At 39.6% G+C, this 27,283-nt stretch overlaps 1 protein-coding gene across 1 annotated transcript in view; it reads left to right on the forward strand.

The window, feature by feature from the left end:
• FAM13C (family with sequence similarity 13 member C) overlaps positions 1-27,283 on the forward strand; it is a 117,730-nt gene that overhangs the window by 13,715 nt on the left and 76,732 nt on the right. The window contains exon 6 of the mRNA XM_018911060.3: positions 21,574-21,620. Coding sequence (XP_018766605.3) covers positions 21,574-21,620 — 47 coding nt within the window. The remainder of the gene's footprint in view (positions 1-21,573; positions 21,621-27,283) is intronic.

Raw genomic sequence — 27,283 nt, forward strand, 5'->3', positions numbered from 1 at the left:
CTGCATTGCTGGGGGTTTCTCTTGAATTGCTGGACAACTCCTCCAGGACACTGCTGCCACACTTCAACCCACCAGGTGGGTTGTGCTGCTGTTTCCTTTTCTCTCTTTTTCCCTTCCCAGTACACAGAAGCGTGGGGATTTTTTGTTTGTTTGGTTGTGGTGGTTTTTTTTTTTTTTTTTTTTTTTTTTTTTGGGTGTTCTGTTTTTGGGGTTTTTTTGTTTGTTTGTTTGGGTTTTTGGTTTTTTTTTTTTTTTCTGATGTGGGCAAGGCTGCACTAGGAGAGAAGCTTGGCAAGAGAGGGTGTGCCCTGTGTAACAAATGAGGATATTGCTGGCTGTGCTTTACTGGAACAAGCAGCTGAAATGCTGAGGCTTCACTGCAGTCACTGGTACAAGAGCAGAGCTCAGGCAGCACCACGAGCTGCTCACACTGATCCCTGGCTGTTGTTCCATAAGGATACAAAGTGCATGAGAAGGGAAGGTCTTTCTAAAACTGGTAACTGATACAGGCCTTTTGTGGCCTGGGAAATGGTTTTGAAGGCAGTATGGGCACAGAAACCAATGCAGTGGAGTATCACCTTTGTTACTTATTCTGTGAATGCCCATTTTCAGTCTGGCTGAGAATGGAGCACGTGCAAAGCTCCCACATAGTCAGACTTACAGGACCTGTATAGATTACAGGTGAAGGATGTTCATCTGCACTGTGAAGGGGAGCAATACCTGATGTGCTCATGGCAGCAGCAGCCAGTTGCTTTGTTCACAAACATGGGCTACACTCTAAGGAAGAGGATTATAATTAATCTTTTGCTGTACCCACTAGAATAACACAAATCTCTGGTTTCAGAGAATGTGTGTGGTCTTCCTCTGATGCTTAAAACACTTACCACAACACCTGACCCAAATGTAAGATTTTCAGGCATCTCAAGTTAGCAGGGGAGGAAGGAGCCAGCAGCTTTTTCTTCCACGTGGTGTCAGCATTGTTCTCTTTCGCTCCAGAGCTGTCCTCGCCTTTGGACGCAACCCTTTACTGTATTCTGAGAATCTGGCATAAAATTAAGTATTACCTTTCTATTTTTGTAGTGTATCGGAGCATCAGCCTGTTCCTTCCTCAGATAATTAATTGATATCAGGGAGGCATGAAGGAAGGGTATGAATTCACCTCTAAACCACTATGAAATTCAAGCCTTTTTTATTTTATGCTTGTGTCACCTTCCTTACCCGAACAGGACTGCCAATAAAATCTCTTACCACTTTTATGTTCCTTCTCTTTGGTGAACACGGGCAATTTGTTTGTTTGCTGATGTTGAAGACTTCTCAAAAATACCCAGTCAGAAATGAAATCGTTGATAGGAAAACAAGCCCTTGGGAAATAAAATATATTTGTACTGAAAGGCTTACGATATATCAGGCTTATGATATATAAGCACTAAATATTTCAGCGTTTTGAGTTATGTTTGGCTGTAACAGTTGGGGAGATGAAAGATTATTTTAAACCCTTAGTGGCTTTTCATTTCATGCATGGTTAGGGTGGGAAGTGAGCACTGTTTTCAGAAAAACAGACAAGAAATGTAGAGTAAAATAAAAACCTGAAAAAACATTCACTGTCAAAAAAATAGGGAAAATTAGAAAATCCAACTTCTTTTTAAACAGTAGTTAATTGTAGCTCATTTAACTGTAGTTAGTTACAGAGCTGTGCAACAGTGAATTTAATAGGCATATTCTGAATGCACAGTTCCCTCTCACGCTGCCTCTCCGACACCCGACAGTTCCTAGACTGCTTTGTTCCTCTGTAATTAGTTTATTTCGCCTACTCTGGCAAGTACGCAAACATCCTTAAGCACTTAAACAACACCAATCGAGAGAAGAATAGGGCTAGCACTTATCGCCTCGCATGCAGAAAGGCTCGGCTGAACCTTGAAAGGCCATTAGCATCTCAGAACCTAATGCAATTTCCCTCTCGCCCAGTTTATTTGAGTGGAGTCGCCAGTGTTTAATTTATTTGCTTCAAGTAAAAATGGAAATGCACGTTCATGAGTCAGCATTTTTGCTGGATTCCAGAACTATCAAATGCTGGGTACCTGTATTTTTTCTATTTTGTTTTTTATGAGAAGGAAAGGGATGAAATATGCCTGTAGTAAAAATACAAGTGCAATTGAGCCAAAAATTATGAGTAATGAAAGGAAATGAATGGTGAAGTTGCGTGCTACACCTGTTCCCTAGGGTCTGTGGCTAGAAAAGTTATGTCCAAGTTCCTTTGATTTACTGATACATCTTTTTTAAATAAAATTGTGGAAAGAAGCTGGAGAGGAATAAGTGAAAAAAGCATTCCAAGGCCATTTTTGATTTAAGGAAATATTTACTGCATTTGGCTTTGCATGCATGGGTTGGCTTCTATGGCTGATAATTTAGATGGATGCCTGGAGCCGGGGTTCTGCCAGCAACTTTAATCCTGACCTTTGAATTTTCTCTGACCATCTGCTTTAATTAGATGTTGCCCTATTCCCAGGGGACTGCAGATGAGCTCACAAGGATGCCGGGGAATCACAGTATGGGCCTTAGGCTGCCCTGCCAAGTGCTGGGGTAGTCAGCTGTGCCTGGAGAGGGTTTTGCAGAGAATGCTGCTCAGGACTGAGTTTTTCTGGAAGCTGCTAGGACAAGGAAATACTTGAGGGGTTTGCTGGTTTGATCCAGTGTTGCTTCCAGTATGCAGCTGGAAATCTGCCTGGGAGCTGCTGGTGTCAGCATGTGAGAGCAGGCACAGGAGCTCAGCTTTTGGGCAGCTCTAACACATGGGAAGCTGGGCAGAGCAGGGAGCCAGACCTACAGTTTAGAACTGACCTCTGCTCTTCTTTGCCCTTGGGGGAGCCAAGAGAGGCTGGGATTAGCCAAGATGGACAGTGCTGGAACTTCTCCCTGGCACGGGCAGGGAAAGGCTGAACCCTGTGCAAACCCTGCAGGCAGGGCAGTGGGAAAGCTGTGCAAGTAGAGAACAGACGTGTCTCAGTGTGTCCTTTACAGGCCCTAAGATCTGTAACTTTAGGATTTTTGTGTGTTCTTTTACCCTTCACCAAAGACATTAAGATGAATGGGGCTACACTGAAGGGAAAAATTACTTAAAAGAAAAAAAAAAAAAAAAAACCGAAAACAAAAAGAAACATTTTGGTCTATTAGTGGTTTATGCAATATCTGTAGTATTTTCATAAAATTGTAATGTAGATCAAGGGAAGAAATTTTCATTTAGGACTCTTTACTGTACTCTTTTGGTATCTTTTAGTTCCCTGATTTCTAATTTTATTTCTAGACTATCTGGGAATTCCATGGAAAGCTTTGACCTTCATAACCTTTTCCTTGGTCAATACAAGAGGACCAGGTAGCAATAATAGAGAGTGAGCTGGATTTGGATACAGGGAGCACACTGTAAATCAAAACCATACAGTAGCTATAAAAATATGTTTGTGTTTTGCATATTTTCTCTAGGAAAGTATAGGAAGCAATCTACTACTTAATTGCAAGAAATGATAGATGAATGAGATATTTCCTTGGCTAAATATCTGATCCGCTGCTTTTCTTCTCTTCCAACTCTTGCTTTGATGTTGTTAATGTTTAGTCTAATTCCTGGCTATTTTGCTGATTATTTCTATTCCATGATGCCTTCCGAGCTTAACCAAAATGCTGATTGGGGTAGAGGTTGGGAGAAGATGAACTGTGTTTAAAATCAGTATTAAATGGTTTGCAGAATGGTAAAGAGCTGTACCTGTTTAATTAACCTTTGCAACCACCAAGCATGGTTTATGTTAGAAGCCTAAAGAACTTGTGATAACTGCTGTTTACAGACCTGCAAATTGCTGAATTCTAGATAACCAGTGAGCCGAGCCTTTCTCTGCTCAGTAATTTGTGTATTTTACCAAATTCTCCTTCTGGATCTGTCCGGAGCATGAGTTAAACTTTAGCAGTGGCAAACACTGTTCTTTCCCAGTGTTTCTTATTCCCTGTCTTCACATGGTAACAGTTATAGCACTTTCTGACCAGAGAGAGTATAAGCAGATCCATGAAAATGTCATTCCTTATAAAGTCTCTTTGTTGCCCATGTCTACAGCAAATCCAGATCTGTGTAATTGTCATTCTTTATGAAGTCAGTTTGCTTCATTATAGCAAAATCAGGAGCAGATTAATTCATTTGTATGCTTAATATTCACAAATATGCTGTTTCTGAGAAGTGTGCTTAGGGATCTGCTAAAACATGGTTTAGAGAAAAACCCAAACCAATCAACAAACCAAACCCCCAACAAAACAAACCAAATCCCCCACACAAATAACTTTGCAAATCTTTGCTCTGATTTCTGATTTAAAACCCTTTGCTGAGGACTTTTACCTGAGATACACATTTCAAAGTTATCCTTATGTTTTCCTCCAATGAAACCTACTTCTTTAAAATAGAGAAGTTCATTTTGAATGAAAATCAAAGAAAAAAATCAAAAGACCTTTATATGCAGTAAAGGAGGGCAGCATTTTTTATACTCTTATTAAGCTGTCTCTCCTTAGGAGCTTGGCACTGACACAGCCACTCCAGAAAGAGAAAAGCAACTCTTCAAAGTGAGATATGGTAACTTCAATTACAGGACAGGTGAGCTCCTAAGAATACTAAGGGGAATGAGGGATCTCTTCAACTACTTCCCACTTAATGGATTCTACAGTACGTAATCTTTCCTTCTTTGAAATTTTTGTATAGCTTTGGAGTTCTTTTTTTTAGTCAAAATGAACTTCAGAGTTGAAGGGTTGCTGCTGTCCCTGCATTTTCTTCAACTGTGGCTTTTCAATTACTTGAAAGGGAGAAACAAACCCGAAAGTAATGGAAAACAGAAGGAAAAATTAATTATTTCACAACAACCTGCACTTCAATAAAGGAGTGGAGAGTGCTGTCCTCATTTCACCCCGTTGTAGCTTTTCTACTCTGAACAAAATATTAATTCTGGAAACAAGATCTTTAGGTAATTCCCTTTTCCTTGTTCTCTTTTGCCTCCTTATTTTTTTTTAGAGAGATTTTTATTTTCTGTTCCTTGTTAAATTAAAACAAATGGGAGGAAGTTTTCACTATTCTAACCCACTTCACACTATATAAACCATTGCTTCTTGGTCTAAAATGGGATTGAAGCAAGGAGAAGTCACCTATCTCTAAATTAGGTTTTATACCAATGGAGATGATGTACATTTCTCCTCGTAGAGAGGGATGGAAAAATTTCTTCCCTACTTCAGCACACCTCCGACTGGCTCTGCAGGTCTTGTTCCAAAGTGTGGTTTTTGTTTTGGCTTTTCTTCCCCTAAGAATGGAAACCTGTTCTCTTCGAGCTTGAAACTGTTTCCCCTTCTGTCCTATCCCTACAAGCTCTTGTAAAAAGTTTCATCTCTTTTGTTGGGCTCCCTTCAGGTACTGGATGGCCATAATTAGCTAACCCCAAAGCCTTCTCTTAAAAAATAACAGATCAGTGTTTTCTTCTGCTCTTCTCAACCAACAGGCAAATTCCCACCTCAGCAGAAGCAGAGCACAGGTTCCATTGTGAATAGAATCACAGAATCATTCCGTTTGGAAAACACCTCTGTGATCATAGAGTCCAGCCTTTAATATTGCTATGCCAACCTGCCCACTCTAGGTGGTGCTTAGATATTATCATGGGCAGGTTGGAATGCCTTCAGTGGAGTGGAATGAACATTTGAATTACATAACAGTGATTTTTTGACATTTTTACAGATAGTCTCCATTCTTTCCTCAAATGGACAATAAGTCAACAAACTCCTACCAAAAATGCTCACCATGCAAGTAGAACTGCATGAGGGTTTGAGGGCATGGTCGGGTCAGCCCAAGGGACCTGTGTTATTCTACAGTAATCCTTGGAGCACCTTGTGAATTAATCATGCAATGGGTTAATTCACCAAATAATAGTGCAGTAGGGGTGGTGCCATTTTTCTTTCAGGAATCTGATGCTTAACAGAAGCTGTGCAGAGGTGCCAGTGTGAGATCTGTGTCACTCAGGAGAGGGTTAAATTTCGTTGGACTGGCAATTTTGCAAATGTGGCTGCTAATTAAATTGCTAATTTAGCAAATGTAACAGCTTTCAGTTCTGCTGGCAGTGTTCTCCCCACACTGGATACATACATGCTCCTCAATGTGTTATGTATCTATCAGCTGTTTTTAAATGAAGTAAACAAGTTCAGAGCAACTGACTGCACAAGGGATGTGGCCCCTCTTTAATGAACTTTTTTTGATTATTTGTAAGTCAGGTGGGCAGGAGTTCAAAAGGTGACTGCAGTCTCAGCTGATCCTTTGAATAAAAGCTCCAAATTGCCAGGAAAAAAATTGGGATGAGGCTTCTTTGATATATTCTTTCTTACTGAAGAGAAAGTTTTAAAAGAAAGAAAAAAGGTCTGTAGTGCTTAAAAATTTCTTCTTAATCTTGCCCTCACTCTTTTGGGGACTTAAGACCTGATCTGAGGCATAATCCAGAAAAACACGTCAAGAGGATTTGTTCAGAAGCGTACAGTGTGTTGACATCAGCAAACTCTTATTATGGCTGTCATGTTCTCTATCCTGAAGCCTCGTTCTAATCTCTTGGCAGCATTCAAGCCTGGTGTTTCCATTTTGATTGAATTAATTAGTGGAGTTTAGATGACTCCCCGAATATGAAATTGTCAGAATTTTTTAGCAGGGTGTTCTAAAGGCTATTTTTGCCCTAGTTAATAGCAAGTAAGACATTAAACTGCATTTTTGTGTTGTTTAAATTGAAAATACATGGCCCATTTGGAAGCAGAGAAAATGGTAAACGAGAGCTATATTTATGTACTTATCTTGCCTTTAAAGTTAATCTCCTGTTACTAGTCTTGAGCCCTTCAGGTTGCCATAGAAACTGCCACAGCCTCCAACTGTGCTTCTCCCAAGACTTAATTGCATTCTGAGTTTCATGTGCTCTCTATTAACTGCAGCACTGGCAGACACAGGCATGTTGCAGAAGGAGTTGAATTAATGGTTCAATATGATATATGCATTTTTAAATACTATGTTTTCATATCCCTTTTCAAGTTTTTCTTCACCAGCTGGTTAAATTCTTCCATAACACACAGTGATACCACAGGGATAGATTCTCTCTGCTGCCACTATATTTATGTTTTCAAGTCTTTGATGCCATCAAAGTAGCTGCAAGAGTCATTAGTTTTAAGGACTTGGGTTTTTTTCCCCTTGGAGAAGTCAGATTACTCCTGATCTACCTTATCTCTGTTGAGCTTTTTGTGAGTCTTCTCCTTCACCTCTGAAGGCAGCATTGAAGTGCATACCTGCTGTCTCAGTAGCTCTGGTAAGCTTTTGCTGACTCAATGCTCTTTTTACCATATGATTTTTGCTAAATCAGTGTGGTTCAAAGGCAGTTGTTCAGCCAGGCCTGTTTTTAGGTGGGGAATATAAATTCATTCAAGTAGGAAAGGAGTATGTCTGTATGCAAGGTTTGATAAGGCTTTTCTGGGAATTACTTATTATGTCCTTGATGAAATTTCTTATCAGAACTGGACTGATAACATGTCACATTCAACCAGCAGAACAAAATCTTAGAGATTTGGTTTCCCACTTGGCTCTCAGCACAGTGATTCTGTCAGTGCAAATACAGGGCTCTTACAGACGCCATTCAGCTTCCAGTGAGGGTGAACTCATGGAACCAGTGGTTAATACCACTTTGTGTTCATTTAAGTCCAGAACTTCATAGCTAAAAAAGCAATTCCCACTGTTCTTTGCCTTGTGCAAAAGAGAAGAGAAAATGTATCTCTCTGTTAAGCCCTCTGCCTCAGCTCTGTTTTGCTTGTGTCTTGTGGATAAGAGACGGGGAAGAGGAGAGGCACCCCTTGTGCACTGCTGCTCTTGGACCCAGGATATTTCTGTACTTGTATTAATGCAGGCTCAGAGATGTGTTTTTATCACCAATGGAAAACACCCCACAACTGGTGAAAGAACAAAGGCAGTGTGATGCTGAGAAACAGGGCAAGGTGAGGATTTCACCAACACGTCACTTCATGGATGTCAATTATGCTTTCAGACACTGGCCTTCTGAAGACAGCTCAAATATATCCATTGTAACTTTTAAATGTTTCAAATATCCTTTAAAATCTGACCTCTTTGCTTATGTTTTTCGTGTGATTCATGTTTATTCTTTCTGAAATTTTCCATATGTGCTACTTTTCTTGAATTATGTATTGGAGGTCCCCTATAAAAATCTTTGTAATTAGGTCAAGTAAGCAAGGTAGCTTGTCTGGCCTCAACTTTACTACCAATATTTCTCTGTGAATTTGTCTGCTAGTTTTAGCTTTTTCAGCCAGAAAGAGGAATTGGGAAATGATGAAATTATGACAATATTGTCAGGATAAATCTGAAAGAGGGAAGACAATTTTCCAGCACTTCCCCCTCACCCTGCATTCTCTTTGTTTTTGCCCAGATCTCTTTTTTCATTAGCTACCTACTTTACACTTATTGCCACAACACAGTGACATTCTGTCTCAGAACTTAAGTCTCTTCCAACCCATCTCAGCTTTCTTTTTTATCTGCTCTGTGAGCTTGCATGTTGAAGAGAGCTGGGTTTCCCTGCCAGCTCTGCTCAAGTTAAATTTCCTTGATTGCCCTACAGAATGCCAAACTATATTCTCCAAATCTGTGTGTGCTGGAGATCTTCCTCAAACATTCTAGAAATACTTGCTTTGGAATGGGATTCATTTGGACTTGAAGATAAAGAAAGTATTGTTTGTTGGCTTCTTGTCATCCTTGAGAAGCCAAAGAGCTGCCATGTTTCAAGTTGTCTGTCTCCATGAGCTCTTTGCAGGCACTGACAGCACTTTCTTAGGAGAAAGCTCTGCTTGCACTGTCTCTGCAGGCAGTCAGAACAAAGACCCTGCCCATCAGCTGGACAGCCCAAGGTGTCAGCATGTGGAAGTCTTGGCACCAATTACAGGCAGCTCCCAGCAATCCCAAAAGAGAGAAAAGACTCATTAGAAGTCTGAGATGTGCCAATAGCAGCTTATTTTACCCCACTATGGGGTCTACTGTGAAAGATTTTTCACACGAGCCACAATTTCTTCTGATTTCAGTAGTTTATATTAATTTTAGGATGCTCCTACAGTGGATTCCTAGTTTCTAGGCTTTTCTCTAGGCACATGACCTCTTTGGAGTACAGGCGGCTGGATGTTCAGGGTATCCCTGGGGCCACATCAGCTCATGCAGTTCTGGTTGGGGATGGCAGTGCTTTGTTGCAGAGAGTCACTCGCTGTGCTTTGCTTCTCCTGCCTTGCCAAACACTTGTCCTCAGGTACCTGTGCTCATCCTTCCTTCCCTTCCCCCTCCAGTGAGAGAAAACTGACTCACCTCTGGCTCTGTGCATCACCCACAGGTGAGCAAAGAGCAGGGATGCTTTTTCCTCTCAGCCTGTGTGCCCCTCTTGGTCAGACGAGGTGAGATGCTGCTCTGGGATGTTTGGGTTGGAAGCCTTGGCTGCTCCTGGGAGCAGGGAGGAGGAGCAGTGCATGCTGCTGGCAGAGGTCAGGGAGACAGATTTCAGCCAGGTTGCTGGGTGGACAGTGGAAGGATCACACCTGGTAACTGACTTCTTACTTTGGGTTTAGCTCCTAACCTTGCTCCTCAGTACAAGAAAGGGTGGGGTCAAATTTGAGTTTTGACCAAGCAGGGGCACTGCTGAAGAGGTTCATGCATGTCTCAGGCAAATATTCCCACTGGAACAAGGAGAAGCACTGGGAAGGGGATGCACAGGTTTGTTCAGTAGTTCTCTTGAGTTCATATCACTTTATTTTTTGTTTTAATTACTGCACTAAATACAGATTTCCTCTAGCACATACTGAGCAAGATGGGAGGTGACACTGGGTAGAATGTGGGCTCTGTAGGGCAAAACATTTAAAATTCCTGAAATCTAGACCTACTACTTACTTTCAATGTGATTTATGTCTCTCTAGCTCTCATTTGTGCCTCCAGAATCTATCCACAGTGAAAATTCTGTTTTTTGTTTTAACCCTGCTCACCTCAGTGGCCACTTAGGAGAAGGTTCCACCTATGAGTCAACAAAATGGGTCATTTTGTGTGTCCTTGCATGGCAGGCAGTGGAAATGTGCATGGGCTCTATTAATATCTGTTCTTACATAAACAGAAGCAATTCAGTGCTGCAGCTAATGAAGCACTGTGGGAACAAGACAGCCAAAAGCTTGGAAATTACTCTACAAGGAAGAATTTCAGTATTTCTTGGCAAAAGCTGCCTATGCTCAAGGCTTTCTTGGTAAGAGCCAGAAGTAATAAGGTCTTATTCTGAACAGGAGTCTAAATAAACAGAATTTTTCTGCCTTTTTTGAAAGCTCACACACAGAAATCCTGAAGCTTATTTCAAAGAAGGCCGAATTTTTATCTAGTTACAGCCAGATACTAAATTTCAGGGAGGGGTTCTAATGGAAGGAAAGAGGAATTGGGGTCTCAAATGGAATATTTATGGAAAATTCTATTTTATTTATTTACTTTGAAATACTTACAGATGGAAATAGGGTTTTTTTCTCAGTTCTCTGTCTGTTGATTTTTTAACGTAGAAAGACAAATCTGGAAAGCATACGATGATGACTTAGAAATAATTGGATTACTAGCATCAGTTACTATCAAAGTTTTATTAAAATAGCTGCAGAGGTGGCTGAATTGTTGTGGATGATCATATATAAAATGCCTTTTTGGGGGGATAGTAGAAGCATTAGCTGACATTAGATTTACAAAGTCACAACTTCTGGATGCCTTTAGTTTTTATTTTTTTAACATGGATATTGAATTTAAATGCTCAGTTCAAACTTGCGTTTGGAAGGTCAGTATCTGCAATGCTGTGTCATGTGCAGGTGAGCCCACAGCCTCACCTGTCTGTCTGGTACTTCCACTTCCCTGGTGCACTCAGGTGCAGCAATGTGGGGAACTCTTTGCCAGTTGTTTCCTAGCTGGGCTGAGCACTGGGAGCTCTGTGAACGTGCTGTCAGTACCAGAGATTCTGCCTGCTAAGCTGGAACCAGCACAGGTTCCATTTGATGCCGGTGGTTTGTCTCAAGGGGTGCTTCTTCAAAGGTGTCTTTGGTTTCCAGAGACTGCCTCTGGCTGGATAATATTTCAGTATAAAGATAACATCATCAGAGATAAAAATAAGGAAATGATGAATGATCCTGTTTATTCTTGGGTTATTGCTGTTTGTTTTCCCAGGGCTGGAAGATACAGTTAAGAGGAATTTCAGAAAGAAATCTTGCATACTAAATCTGCTGCAGAGCTGGCAGGAACTGATAGAAGAGAGGGCAGGGCTCTGCCTTAAATCCTTCTCCTTTGTGCATTTTTCTCCCCCTTCCTTGGTGAAATCCTGTCTTCAGCCACCTCTGTCTTTCTGTTTTAATAACATGCTGCAGTAGGAATCTCAGGCTGATGGGGAAAATGTGACCCAGTGTATCTGCAGTGCAGAGAAAGCAGGAGCCTGTTTCCCTTGGCCTGTTTTCCATTTGCCAGTTCCCAGTATGTCTTTATATCATCAGTGGAAATATTAGGAGGAAACCAAGCAATCACTACTGAATGCACTGATCTGCACAATTAGTCTTCAAATAAATCAGGATGCCTGCTCAATCTTTTACATTCAGTGCACATGGCAAAAGCTGATGTGTAACAAGGCCATTTGATGAGACCTGCATACAAAAGCAACAGTAAAAGAGACACCAATCTGCAGAACAAAACTGAAAAAAATTCTTACCATATGTTCAGCACCAGTGAGAAAAATGAGCCATTTATTCCCCAGTCCAAAAGTAAGTTTATAACTCTCTTTATGAACTTGCTTTTCTGGATCCAAACGTAATAAAATGCAACCCATAATTTGTTAACTGCTCACAATTGCACCTGACTGCATGAAAAATATTTCTGAGGTCTTGAAAGAGCCTGTAAGAATCAGAGAAGGACCAAAACCACAAAGAAAATCACAATAATAAAACAATTAAAAGGCAATAACTTTTAAAATAATTGAGGAAGTATTTAAATTAAGAAATAATCTCAATTCCCATTTCCTGGGAATGTGCACTGTGCAAGGAAATAGACGGTAATTATGCTAAGAAGACCTGTGGTAAAATCTTTAATTATAATCATTCAGAGAGAAGTTAATTAAAAGCACATCTTTAATGTAGCAGAATGGTTTTCCCCACGTGCCACCATTTGGGACTGACTCTCTTCTGCCCTCTCTGTTATTTAACTTAAATAGTTACAAATAGCTCTGAATGCAGTTCTAATTTTCTCTTATCTGCTGAACAATGCCTTGTGTTCCAGGAGGGATTGTGCAGAAGGCTGTAGCCTTTTCTTTTTTGCAGGAAAAGAAATAGCCCCTCTCAATCCTTACTGCTGTGTAAAGAAGTTACAGGAGTAACTGCAAAATTTGAATTTACAAGTTTTCTGGGAGCTGGCCTTAGCCTTTTTGCTGTTGTTTTCCACCCCCATGTGGATCCCAGGTGTGCTGGACAGGCCTGATGTCCCTGTTGGTGGTCAGTCTGCTGACACACGTGTCTCCACAAGCTGCTGCTCTGGCACTGCACTCGCAGCAGCTGCCACCCTGCCTGAGCTCTGTGGGGTGGGATGTTTGGCCCTGGAAATAATGTGAGAAAATAGCAGGTGGACATGGAGGTGTAAGCACAGCCATGCAGATGAAGTCTGGTGATGAAGGTGGTTTTCAAATGCCCAGCAGGTTAACACTGCTTTTCTTTAAAGGGGAACTGTGGTAGCAGTGCCTACCTGCATCCAGAGCAATGTCAGGCTCCCACAGCCTTTTGGTAATTAACCAAGATTATGAAGGACAGCAGGGAAGATTTTCTCCAGATTTTTTTTTTCCAGAAGTGGTTTAAGAGTTTCTCCAAAGGTGGAGAAGCTGACAGACAGTGCAGCACATTGAAAAATCTGTGGGGTAGGAATGTATTCCCTGTCCAGACTCTCTTCTGTATGACGTGTCCATGCCCAAATACTTGGCATGTATGTTTTGGTGATTGGTGGTTTTTGGTTTTTAAGCAATGAAATTTGTTTCCAAAGCATTTCTTTATCTTTCCCAAACTAGGGTGCACTAAATTATTGCTAGATGGGGGTAAGGTTTCATTTAGCTGCAGGTTTCCCAAATTAGGCTTTAGCTTATCGTGCTCAAAACCAAATCAGACTTTCTACTGTGGCAGTTGTCCATGTTTCTGGCTCACAAACCCCACTCCAGTAGTGAAATGCATCTTCTTTCTGGCCCTTGCTCCCAAAAAGTCAGTGCTAATAAGCATAATAAGACAAATAAATTCTGAAGCTTCTAGGTGAGACATTAGGAAGAACTTTTCAAAAGAGACTGACTGAAAGAGAAGGGTTAGAGCTCCTGAGTCTTCAAAATGTTTGTGTGCAGCAGGCAGCATGCCAAAGCAATTGTGTGCTCTGAGGCCACGTGTCAGCTGAAATTTGAGGGAGGTGGAGAGCTGACTTTGAGGCTGGCTCAAACAGTAATTTAACAGGACAAACACTTCCACCCTGCACACTTTTGTTTTCAAGCTGTTGAGCAGTAGACACCTGAAAGCTGTCTGTGAAGAGCTGGAGGTGCTGGGATGATACAACCAATTGATTTTATTGGGCAAAGCAGCTCCTCTGAAGGTGCTTTCTGGGCACCAGAGGGAAGCGCTATTGCAGGCCTGGGGCAGGTCTGGGTTGGGGCAGGGAGGGAGGAGCCAGGCCAGAGCAGTAAGGGAGCACGTCTAAACTGAGGTTTTAATATGCAGCAAAGAACAGAACAAGTAACAGATTGAAAAATTACTATAGACACATTTAATCAGGGTAATTGGAAAGCCTTTTTTAGGAGTTGAGTTTGTATTACCCAGATCAGTGTAGGGAAATGCTGAGTTCACAGTGGTATCAGTTTCAAGAGCTGATAACACAGTGAATAATTGCCTGGTTTTTTATCAGCTCTCTGAGTGAAATTTTTCAAGTTAAAAGTAGCTTTTTCTGTTAAAGAAGAAACATTTAAACATTAAGGCATATATGAGAGTTTTTACAAATTGTCCACAAAATTAAAAATAACAGTATGTCATTAAATTTTGTCAGCTGAGGTAACCTCAGGCTGCTGTAATTTCTGTTCTAGGAAAGCTGGATTAATATGTTCTGGCCATAGAATGAGGGAGAAGGCCCAGTCAAAACCTAACATTTCTGCCTCTGCTAACTTTTAATATTCTGTACAAAAGATACATTAATACATTTTGAGATTAAAGGCTTAACTAATTGTCATAGTGAATACTTAAATATCTTTCATTTCAAGTTATGTTTGTTTCTATCATAGGGTTTTTCTTTGATAAAATTACGTTTTTCAACATTAAATATATTTCTTAAGGATAAAATGAATATCTCTGCTCCAAATCTCCTAGGTTCTGTTTAAGAGGTGAGCTCTCAACAGCAAATAGCATGCTAATATTTCATCCTGCTTAAAAGGGAGATAAAATATTTCAGTTGAGTAGTAGAGGTACAGTTTATGTTTTGTAAGGTATACCTCACTTTCTTTCATGGTAAAACAATTCAGCTCAAAACTTCTTGCTGGTTCACTAGCAAGATATTCATTGCCATTGTAAATTTATTAAATACCTTCTTGATTTTACATGACCTCAGATTATTAAATGTCTATCAGACATAATAATAGCTTTCATAGAGCATAATAAAGCTGAACATCTGTAACAGTGCTACTGGGTACTGCAACATAATCTCAATTTTAAAAAGTGAAACTGAAGTTTTTAAGAATTCTTGTGTGTTACATACTCAGAGAAGAATAATTAATAAAATCAATACTTTTATTGCTGAGCTCTGCTCCTCTTTGGAATGAAAATTCCAGCTCCTGGTTCTAGGAAGTGCCAAGATAGCTGCAGAGTAGCTGAAAAAGAAATGTCAGATATTGACTCAGATTTGCTGTACCTGTAAGAAGCCCATTGTCTTCTGTCTGCGGTATGTGAACTCTCAAAAGTTGTTTTAATAAATTTTCACATGGGTGTACTCACACTAGTTGATATTGCTATGAATTTTGAGATACTATATTCAGAAATGTGTGCAGCCTTTTTTTGAGACTTGGTGTTACATCTTTTCTCTCAACAGGGCTTTTATAATTATTTTCTTTTAATAGGAAGCCAGAAGATCATTTGCCATAGCAAAGTTTAGCACAATGAACTTAAGGTGTTATGTTCTAAACACCATGGGTAAAATTTCAGGTTGTAAGGGTGTGCATTTTTAAAAAGTGCTAGCTTATCTTTAAGTACTCTTGCAACTGAAGGGGAAGATTTTGGGGCTACGAGCTGGTGGTTTTGTGTAAGTAGATGCTGTCAAAAAAGGTGCCCTCCATGCACTGTGCTGATTGAAATTATCCTTTTGCATTGCAGTTTTTTCACTTTAAACATTACTATCAAATAAATGGCTTTTTTTTTCAGGGTGTTTTACTCTCAATTCAAAGAGAAGCTTGGTTAAATGCAATATGCAACAACTTTGTGAACCCTCCTGCAGTGGATTAACCATTAGTGAAAGAAGCAAAAAAAATTAGACTCAAAGCGTACCTTTAAAATGGCAAGGAAAAATAATCACTGTGTTTTTGTGTACTTATCAGGTATAAAATGTTTATTTTGCAGATGTGGTCTTTTCTGTTGCTCCATATTCCTTGGCTGCAAGGGATGTATTTTTAAATTTTGAGTGAGTTGTTAATTATAGCAATTTCTTACACAAACTAACTGCAAAGATCCCTGGAGAAATCTCAGTTCTTCTGCAGAAATCCATGTGAGATTAAAAACCAGTGATGTGTGTTTAGGGTGCAGTGATGCTGTGTGTGCTGTGTGTTCATAGCTGTGCCGCTTCCACAGAGAGCTTATTTTCTTTGTTAGTGTTGTAAAGTTCAGGAGGAAAGCACTTAATGCCTCTTGCTGAAAAGGTTCCAGTGAAGACCATGCACTAATTAAAAGCTGATCTTTCTAGAGGGAATTTGAACAAAAGTAATGCTAACTCTCTAACCTAGGGGAACTGCAGCCACTGCAGGGGAAAGGGGAGCATAAATCCCCAGATGTTTAACAGAACGTTGGAGCAAATCGAGAATAAAAGAAGGCAGCTGGGTGGGTGGGATGAAATGCACTCACTCCCTGGAGTTTGCAGGGGACATTCCCAGGTTTAGGACTTTAGAATAACCCAAGACAAGAGCAATTGGGAATTCCTGAGAAGGAGTTTTCCTTGCCCCAGAGTGTCTGCAGTGCTCAGACAGTTGTATTGGCTGGTAAATCCAGCACACTGTGATGCTGGAAAGTGAGAAGTTGTACTTTTGGATGACAGGATAAAAAAGTTGCAATCTCTTATTTACAGTCAGGAAATACATAGTCAAACACTGATTTATGTGCATATATTAGGGTAGGAAAGCAAAGACAGAAGATGAAGAGACTTGGTGTTCTAGGTGGGCATTCTCACGTGCCAGCCATTGATCTGAGAGCTCTTGAGCTCATTATCTTCCTTTTCAGCTGAGCATAATCAGCATTAGGCTTGCAAGTGAAGGGAAATTCTGTAGTTCAGCACTGTGCATGAAATTCCACTTGGCAGGCACTAAGTGCTTTGTGTGTGTGTAAGATTTGGGTCTTGCTTTATTTAACAAGGCAGTTCAGGGCTTGCCAGCCTGCTTAGTATACTGAAGCTCTTGGAATCAGGCACATGCCTGTTTCCCTGACTTGGGACCAAACCAAAAGTTTTGCATTGCCATGATAATTATTCTAAGGTTACTTGAGGCTTTATCAAGGTTACCTGATCACTATTTGTGCATGACAAGTTCCTCCTGAGCAGCTCCGATTGGGTAAGGCTTTTTCCCTGCTACGTAATAACCACATGGCAGATGTAATTGCAATAGCACTTTTGTGTCTATAGTGCAACCTGGTGAATATTTGGAATTTTCTATTTTCCTAGCAGAGTCGGGAGAAATCAAAAAGAACAAAAGGATAAAGAGTTAAAAGGGTATTGAAACTAGAACAGATTTTCCAGTGTTGATTTTACATGGTTTGCTGTCTGGGGTCCAGATAACACAAGATCCGATTCCAAACTCTGTTATCTCTAAAATTTAAAATAGCACTACTGAGGTCCTTCAAAGAGAAAATGGAACCTAGTCTTAAATGACAAAATCTCCAGTTGGTTTGGGGAGAGACTTTTAAAATCCTTTCTATTTGGCTGCTTTGGTGTTTCTTATAGATGTCTCCTGTATTGAACTATGAGCTCTCACTGTTTTATATTTGTATCTTCCATTTGCCATAATATTTGCTATCACAACTCTTATATTGTGTAAAATTGTGAACGGAAGGGAATTTAATACATGGAATGCATGGCATTTTTGATGCCCTCTGACCCTTTGGATGCCTGTAAGTGACCACTTGACTTTTTCTGTTACCTCTGATCACATGGGTGACATTTGAGCTCTGGATGACCTCTGACCTTTTGGGAACATTTTCAGCCCATTCTGACCTTTCAGTAACCTTTGATTCTGCAAGACCATTTGTCCTCTTGAAGTGACCTGTGACCCAGAACTTTGGGGATGACCTTTGACTCCTGAATGACCTCTAGTATGTGTTCTATTAGAGTTCTCTTAGCATGTCCAGCTCCTTCACCAGGGCTGAGGAAAAAAATATTTTTTTCTAATTAAAAAAACCCCAAAAAACAAAAACAAAACAAAACAAAAAACCCCACACCCTATTGTGACTAGCCCAAAAAACCCATACATTTTAAACATAGACTTCCTCCGAAGTAAATATTTCAAAAACCCAAAGAAATTCAAATAAACATTTAAAAGAGCTGCTGTAAAAACAGAGCGTCAAGCAATTAAACACCTTACCTAAACTGTCAAAAAACCCATCTACAGTAAAACTTCTAAAAATAAAAGAGCAACAAGTACCAATTGCCACCTCAATAGTACACCGCCAACAGTATCAAACAAATCAAAATGCTGTGATCCCCATCCACAAAATGATCCGTGAGCTAAAGAGCCAAAGAGTAATCAACAAAACCCACTCACCCTTCAACAACCCCATCTAGCCTGTGCATAAATCTGAAAAAATATAGAGATTGACTGTAGTCACATTGAATAAAGTGACTCCACCGCTGAGCGCTACTGTGCCAAACATACTAAAACTCCAGTACGAGCTAAAGTCCAAAACAACAAAGTAGTATGCAACTATTAACATTACAAATACATTTTTCTCCATTCCTCTAACAGCAAACTGCAAGCCTCAGTTTGCTTTCACCTGGAGGGGAGTTTTACTAGAAAAAAGTAAAACTCCAAAAGATCTGCAATACATTGATGACATCATTGTATGAGAGAAGACAGCAACAGAAGTGTTTGAGGAAAAAAAAGAAATTATCCAAATTCTCCTGAAAGCCGGCTTCGCCATCAAAAAGAGCAAAGTCAAAAAACCTGCTCAAGAGATCCAGTTTCTAAGAGTAAAGTAGCAAAATAAACAGCATCAAATTCCCACTGATGTCATCAGCAAGATCACAACAATATCTCCACCATCCAACAAAAAAACCCTACAAACTTTCCTAAGTACCATAAACTTTTAAAGAATGCACATTCCTGAGTACAATCAAATTGTGACCCTCTCTACCTAGTCACCCATAAAAAGAACAAGTTCCACTAAAACCCTGAACAACAACAAACCTTCACCCAAATCAAACAAAAGATCACTCATGCAATTGCCCTTAGCCCAATCAAAACAAAACCAAAAGTAAAAAATGTACTCTACTCTTCAACCGAGAACCATAACTTATCCTAAAACCTTTAGCAAAAAGTGCCTAAAAAAACTCAAAGCCAACCACTTAAATTTTAAAATCAAAACTACAAAAGTCTGAAGCCAACTATACGCCAACAGAAAAAAAAAAATTTAGCAACCTATAAAAAAGTCCAAGCTACCTCAAAAGTAATAAGCACTGAAACACAACTCCTCCTAACACCCCGACTACCAGTACTGGGGTGGATATTCAAAACTAAAGTTCCCTCTACACACCATACCACCAGTGCCACACAAAGCAAATAAATCGCACTAATCACACAGCGCGCCCGTATTAGAAAACTGAATCGCCCTGAAATTCTAGAAGTAATTACAAACTAGCCAGAAAATAAAAACTTTAATCTTGCTAATGAAGAAGAAAAAGAAGTGACACGTGCTGAAGAAACTCCACCATACAATAAACTGCCAGCAAAAGAAACGCGCTACACTCTTTTCACTAAGAGTTCTTATCGCGTTGTAAGAATGAAACAAAAATAGAAAGCAGCCGTATAGAGCCCCACATGACAGGTCACTCAAGCTACCGAAAGTAAATCAAGCCAACTTGCAAAGCTCAAAGCCGTTCAACTAACCCTAAACATGGCTGAGAAAAAAAAGTAGCCAAAGCTCTACCTATACACTAATTCATAAATAGTAGCCAATGCTCTGTAGAGATAGCTAGAGAAGTAGAAAGAAGCTAACTAGAAACGTAAAAGAAAACCGATTTAAGCTGCTGATAAGTAGAAAAACATCACTACCAAAGTAGAAAAACTGCCTGTAAAAGTCCGCCATGTAAATGCCCATGTCCCCAAGAGCAGAGCCAATAAAGAACACCAAAACAATAAGCAATTAGACCATGCTGCACAAATAAAAGTGTCAAAGATAAACCTAGATTAAGAACACAAGAGAAAGTTATTCCTAACTCAGTAAACCCATGATGCCTCAAGTCATCAAAGTAAAGATGCCACCTATAAGTGGGCACAAAACCAAAAAGTAAATCTAACCATAAACAGTATTTCTCAAGTTATCCATGACTGTGAGACATATACTGCCATCAAACAAGCCAAGCAAGTAAAACCCCTGTAGTATAGTAAGCAGTAGTCCAAATACAAGTATGGGGAGGCCTGGCAAATTGACTACATCACACTGCCCCAGACACGCCAAAACAAGCGCTACGTGCTAACCATAGTAAAAGCCACCACTAAATAGTTAAAAACCTACCCTGTGTCTCATACTACTGCCCAAAACACCATCCTAAGCCTTGAAAAGCAAGTCCTGTAAAAACATAAAACTCCTAAGCAAATTACGTCAAACAATAAAACTCATTTCAAAAACAACCTTATCAACACCTGGGCTAGGGAACATAGCATTAAGTAAGTGTACCATATCCCCTACCATGCACCAACTGCAAAAAAAGTAAAGAAGTACAATAAACTGTTAAAAACCACTTTAAAAGCGTTAAGTGAAAAATCTTTCAAAAACTAAGAACAACATCTAACAAAAGCCACCTAGCTAGTTAACACCCGAAGCTCTACTAACCAAGTAAACCCTGCCCAATCTGAACCTTTACACAGAGTAAATAGAAACAAAGTCCCAGTAGTACATGTCAGAAATTTATTAAAGAAGACAATTTAAATCAATTCTGCCTCGAATACAAACAAACCCATTCGTAAAATTGTCTTTACACAAAAACCAAGTTCCACATAGTAGATAATACAAAGAAATAATAAAACATAATGTGTACCTCAAAAAAATCTGATTGTTGAGTAAAACCTACGTGTAAATATCACTGTTTACTAAATGTTACTACCATTGTCTGTGTATAACTGTATATTGAATGTATGATGTATGTTTTTATAGAGTTAGAATATATATTAGTTTTAGTAGTAAGCTGACGATACAGAGATAAGGGGTAGAATGTCCTAAGTTGACTATATGATGCTTTTATCCCCAATGGTCTTGTTCCGTTTATGCTGAATAGTAAGTTTTGCACCTGTAAGACTTGCTCCAAGGATTGAGGGAGGGAGAGGAGGCACGCAGTTTGTTTTCAGACACTGAACTCACTCCTACACATTCCTCCTCCTAGACTGAGTTGTCTGCGGATGAACAGACGGCGAGACAAAGCTCTCTTTTTTTGCTTTTAGTTAGTTTAGCTAGCTGAGGCAAAGAAGTTCCCTAGACTCTGGTTTTTTTTTCCTTCTTTCCCCTTTCTTTAGACCTGTTCACACCTGCTCTAGACTGAACAACCATAAGAGCACCAGCAGCTCGCATCGGTAGCCACCGGGCCGGGCTTGGGCCACGGCATTTCCAGCGCCAAAAACACTAATAAGAGACTGAGTGAGCTGAACTAGAATCTGGAGTGGGGACTTTCTGGGTTTGTCATCTCTTTTAGAGCAGCAAAGAGTTTTATTGTTTAATATTGTTTAAGTTTTCTTGTTTAATAAACAGGTTTTTTCCACTTTTCTCCACAAAAGTATTTTCTCTCAGACCAGTTGAAAGAAGAGTAGTAAAATCCGACTTCCTAGAAAACCCCTTTAGAAGTTCTCTCCCAAATTTGCCTTGAACCAAGACAAATACATCTATAAAAAATCTAAGAACATTGCAGATGCTTAGAAGAGCCAGAAGTGCTGTTTATCCTCCCAAAAATAGCTAAGAAAGCACAAGTGAGCAGTGACCAAACTGGTCTGGAATTGAAATCCAGCCTTGTACATTCTGTTTCTCCTCTCTACACAGGCAAGCAACACAGAAGATGCAGGAGGGGACAGACTCACATTGCTAAGGTAGGATGAAAGCATTCTTTGTTTTAACTGCTTAATGGAAACTTTTGATATCTCATGAGGAATTTTTATACTATACTGCTCTAATGTAATTATAGTTGGTTTGTTGGAGATTTGCTGGAGGCTAAAGAGTGAAACTTCTCAAAGTCTTAATGCTAATATGTATCAACTGTAGACAGATAAATGCAGGCCAGTGTCACCAGCTGACTCCCCAGAAAAATGTATGGTTGATTCCTGGGTGGGTTGTTTGCATTGAGTTTTTTCCTCAGTATTCCTCTAATGTTTTATTTTGGTTATAAATCCCTGTAATCATGGGTTTTGCTTATAAATCCTTGTAAGCATGTTGGTGTGACCTGAGTGGGCAGGAGGAACTGCCTGCTGTCAGGAAGCATTTAATGAATTTGCACTGGTGTGGAGTTGCACCAGTTGGTGGAGATATAATCAGTAAATCTACCAATAACTGAAGTCCTTTGCTGTGTTTCTGTCAGAAAGACCTTTATGAGACTGGCATTTCTCAAATGTAAACAGCATTATGTTATGCCCCAAGACTAGATTTCCTTGCATCATTTCTCCAGCAGACTCGTCCGACCACAGGGACATAACTTAGCAAAAAAATTCTTAAAGGAATATTTTACCTATAAAACTTAGAACCACAGTAATGTCTTCCACCCCATTTGCATTTTGGAGTAAAATACATGGACTAAGCTAATGGCCAAGCCACTGGAAAATCATGGTACACATTTCAGTCTTTAAGAGACAGTGAGTTTTTTTCAGAGACCAAGTTTTTGGAATTCTCCAGTAAAACAACTGAGGAAAAGATGTTATGGTTCAGAACAATTTCAAGTATTTCCCAGATATTTTGTACTGCCAGATGCTGCTGAAGTATCCCACTTAATATTCTGTTTGCTTTGCCAGTAATGCAGCAGATTAATAAACCACATTAGGTAGGAAATAGCTTTTTGAGAGAATGAGGAAAGATAACTCAAGGTTTTAAACAAAGCCATTGAAGCAGAAACAGGCTGGCATTTCCCAAAAGCTAATCAAATACTAGCAGAGCAATGATGGAGTGTAACACATCATTTGGAAGTCAAAAGTCAAGGAAGAAGACTTTAAAAGATACTTTAAAAAACTCTGCTTCCATTTGCCAGCCGACAGTACCTCCCAATGTCAAGCCTCTATCACTATAGAAATTACCAAGTCCTGATGAAACAATCATCTGTTCTGTGAGGGGGCAGCTTCTACATCACAGTGATTGCTTGGGTCTAGTGGGGGACCTGCACATGCTCCTCACTCAGTGCTGGATCTCAGGCAGAAATTCTGGAGCCTTTATTTCTACATTTTTCATCATAGTCAAATAACTGGCAATTGTTTTATTCTGGTCACACTGAATTTAAGTTCTTCCTATTGACAAGTAATGGTTTGGATGTCCATCTGGGTTATAAAACAATTGAATTTCAGTAGCTGCAATGAGAGGAGAAATAAAAATGGAAAAAAGAGTGTGTGTAAATGCATTTATTAAATGCTGGAGTGTATCATCAGGCTGTGACTGCTCAGCTTGTACTCTGCTGGAGCTAGGGCACTCTTCTCAGGGATTTAAGGTCAAATCCCTTCATATAAAGAGTAGAATTAAAGCCAATTTTTCTGTCTTGTGTTTGTGCCATACATTTTGAATTTAAAAAATTGTTTAATTCCCAAATCTTTTTGGAAAATTCTTGGCCTATGACTTTGTCTCCCTAACTGAAATTTCTGCAGAGCCCTAAGTTCTGTATCCTTGAAACATCTAGATTCACATTTTGTTGTCTTAGATAACTTGAGTTCTATCATCATCATAGTACGAGGATTTCATATTATCTGAGCTTCATACTTTCTTGATGTTGCTCACAGGCAGCTCCTCTACACACTGACTTCTCCAGATCCTCACGCTAATCTGACTCTCCTCACTCCTCTTTCCTTACTCTTATATAGCACTAGTTCTTATTGATTGCAGGTGTGGCCTGTTAAGATCAGGCCCACCTCCAATCTTCAGCAACTGAAACAGCTGCAACTCATTGGGGGACAAGATCACCCTCTACAACATTTCTCAGACAACTTAAGTTCATGGGTGTGCATTCTTCTACAACCAAGGTCTAATGAAGGTCAGCAAAAGAAAAAAAGCTTTTTTTTCCCCAGGAACTTCTTTTGAATATGCCATTCTTGAAAGCAATTCTTTATTATTTGTTTGAGAAGTATTTTCAAGTGGGCTGGTTGCTGATGTGAATTTCCTCACTTGTTTGTATTAATTTCAACAAAACTAAGTAAATGCTGTTGGTAAATATTCACTCCACAAGCCCTTAGGCCAGTCAATAAAACTGTAAGGCCACCTGTCTGTTACTGTCACTCTGCTGAAGTGAAAATGCACAGTAATTTCTTTCTAGCAAAAGAGGATGAACAAATCACATGGCCATTTAGTTTCAGGTAGTGTCTTGTCTGAGCATGGACTGGAGCACTTGAGTGAAGTGAGCTGCACTTCAGCAAGCAGGGGCATTATTTTCATGGAGCTCTACTGTTGGTCTAAAACAATTTTTCAATGACAAGGTCACTTCTGAAAACAACTTTTAGATGTGACAGTCTGCTCCCTGCTCCCCAAAATATGCACAAAGACCAAAACCCATGAAATCAGTGTGTAGTACAGAGAGCTGTAGCCTCAGTCTGCTGTGATGGTTAAAATATTGCAATCAAGAAGCCTGCTGGGAGTATTGTGAAGCCTTCTGATTCTGAACCAAAATGTTGGTATTTGGTTGCCATAAAATCACCTTTTCTTTAAATCTAAGCACAAGGAATTGCTGCCCAGTTTCTCAGTAAATATTTCAGCAAAGAACGATGCTCTCAAGAGTGCATGATTGGGAAAAGTCAGAAAGTCTACCTTAGCTGTCCCAAATTGATGGCCACTTCTGAACTGAGAGCAAGGCTAGTTACCACACACTTACTTTGACATCCCTGACAAGGACTATGTGATTTGTGGTTTGGAATGTCTTTGTGCTGCTGCTTTTATAACAAAAGAGTTTCAGGAAAAACAGGATGATGCTTCCATTTTTTCAGTTACTTCAGTCATGTGCTCTTATATTCCACAACTGAAACTTGTCCCAGTAATTAACATTCATCAAATTCCTTTTATCATGGAAAAGTGAGGACAACTCACTGTAGGTGAGCAAGTTACAGACTTCTGTGACTTTGATTTTGTGTATCAAGAGCTGTCTTTCATTTACTGTTATACCCTGTTAAATTAAACTACTGTGATGCCCCAAGATCCCTGCCAACTGATTTTCTGTTATGTTTCATAAAGGCTTAAGTTCAGGGCATATCGCAATCTCTCAGCTTAGGAATCAGATATACAGAAATGTGTTTGATAGATGTCTACAGAGTGCTTAGCAGGCAGTTTTAATCCCTATATTAAGTTATTTAGTAAGGGCAAATAAAAGTGTCTGTCTTGAGGGACAGATTATTAACATATCCAGAAATCTTGAAATGCTGCAGGATGTTTTTCTTTCGGAAAAAAATCAACGCAGATCCATCCTGTTGGGCTTTGGTTTTTGTTACTGTTTTAATGTAAAAGCTAATTATCAAATTGAATTAGATTTACCTGCTCTGCTGACTAAATGTGGGGGTATCTGGAGATACACCCCATGTCACTGTAACCACGACAGTGTCACCAGGCTGGCTGTGCACACTGCTAAATGCTGCTGAATCAAGCAGGCTCAAATAGCACTGCTGTTGTTAGGGGAAACTGGTCTTTTGTCCTGTCTATTCTAATGCCAGAATAATCATATTGCCTTTTGGAAAGAGATGTGCAGAGTAACCAGAGCCCTTGGAGTACAAGATATTAGTGATGCAAAGCTGACATACCTTGTCACAGCTATCAAGGATGTTTTGTCAGAAACTCCTTAGGAATTAACAAACTAGCAGGTCCACCTAGACAAGTCTGAAATGGATGAAGTGTATTTTGAAGGAAGGGATCACAAGGTTGATGTTTCTCTTCCCTCTTTTGCTCACCAGACACTCTTTTCATAAAATATGCTAAAGTGATAGCAATTTGTAGTGAAGACCAAAGATGCAAAAAATAACAAGCACTGGCAGATGTGTGATAAAGCTTTTCATGCTATTTTTTTCTTCTGATCTGATGTATTGTCTTTACACACTTTAAACTGCTGCTTGTTTGTTGGGGGATTTTCTGTCTTTGAATTAGGAAGATTCACCAAGGTTTAGAAATCTGTGGGTGCACAGTAAGCTTGAGATGCTCATGCCTCTTGCAGAAAAATGGGGCTACTTTTAGAGTTTTGTTTGTTTTATTTTGGTTTTGCTAATTTTTTGTCATCTCACGTACAAAATAAAGAAAATTAACCATCTGGTTTTCAGATTTCCTTGGTAATGAGGTCAATGATGAAGACTAATTAATCAGTAAAAGCTTTTGGCTTTGTGTTAGTCTCCCAAAAGCACTTTTTACATTTTCTAGGTGAGACTGTTAGAGAAATTCACTGTTTTGTATGTTTGTCCATGGGATTACCATGGACAATCCACATGTTTGTGTACATGGGATTACCTTGGTGTTAGCTGAAGCAATGTAAAATTCTATATGAAGCTTCCTTTTCTTTGGTTTTAAGTGTTTTGTTTTTTTTGCTGCTTGATATGAATTTAACCCAAGTAAACCTGGTTAAAGGGCAACACATCCAGATCATTTTGCTCTAGCTTGACTATATCAGCTTAATATTAGTTCCCCACAGTGTGCCTGCACAGCCTTACTGCAGGGTGATGTGTGATGTGGTGTGACAGCACCGTGTGGGCTCTCTCACATCCCTCTACAATGACCGGTTTTCAACACTCTTGCTACTACTCCACTGCTTGCACTGACCTTTAGAAGTTTTGGGGCTTGGTTTGTTTGTTTTTGTTTTCCCACAGAAATGTTTGTAACAGGATTTCTTTCTGTTTTCCCACAGAAATGTTTGTAACAGGATTTCTTTCTGTTTTCCCGCAGAAATGTTTGTAACAGGATTTCTTTCTGTTTTCCCACAGAAATGTTTGTAACAGGATTTCTTTCTGTTTATGCAATCAGGCTGGTTAAGAGAAAGCAAGTGCAGTCATTTTGGGCACTGCCTGTGGGCATGGAGGGATGGATAGATCCAGGCAAAGCAGACACAGCCACATCTTCCCTGATAGATGAATGATTGTGGGGAATGTGATCCACTGTCCAGAGCCAACTCAGCTCTGCTGGATACTGACACAGGGGATGCCACATGGAATTTTTCAAGTGGTTTCAATGGGGATGCAGACAGAAATTATGGAACTGCATTTTCTAAGAAGGCATTGTGCCAAAGGTCAAGCTTTCATTTCTAACTTTCACTGTTAGAAAGGATAGAAATGAGAAAAAATAAATTAGAAAGGAAAGAACTTTTGAGTAATTTCCAAGAAAAAGAGAATAGTTTTCATCCAGTCTAGTAAAATTAAATCCAGTAACAAGTGACGTGCAAAATCCTTGGAAAGTATTGCTGGCAATCATTGTAAATTGCAGCTCAGTGGATTCTTTTCCAGCTTTGAGACTTTAAGACTAAAACTCCACAGAAGTTTTAGGTTACCAGATTTTAATTTGCAAGTATAATTCTCTGAATATCCCTCATTTTCCCTTAACAGCAGTC

This window comes from Serinus canaria, chromosome 6, assembly GCF_022539315.1.
Source record: "Serinus canaria isolate serCan28SL12 chromosome 6, serCan2020, whole genome shotgun sequence".
NCBI classification, from domain to species: Eukaryota; Metazoa; Chordata; class Aves; order Passeriformes; family Fringillidae; genus Serinus; species Serinus canaria.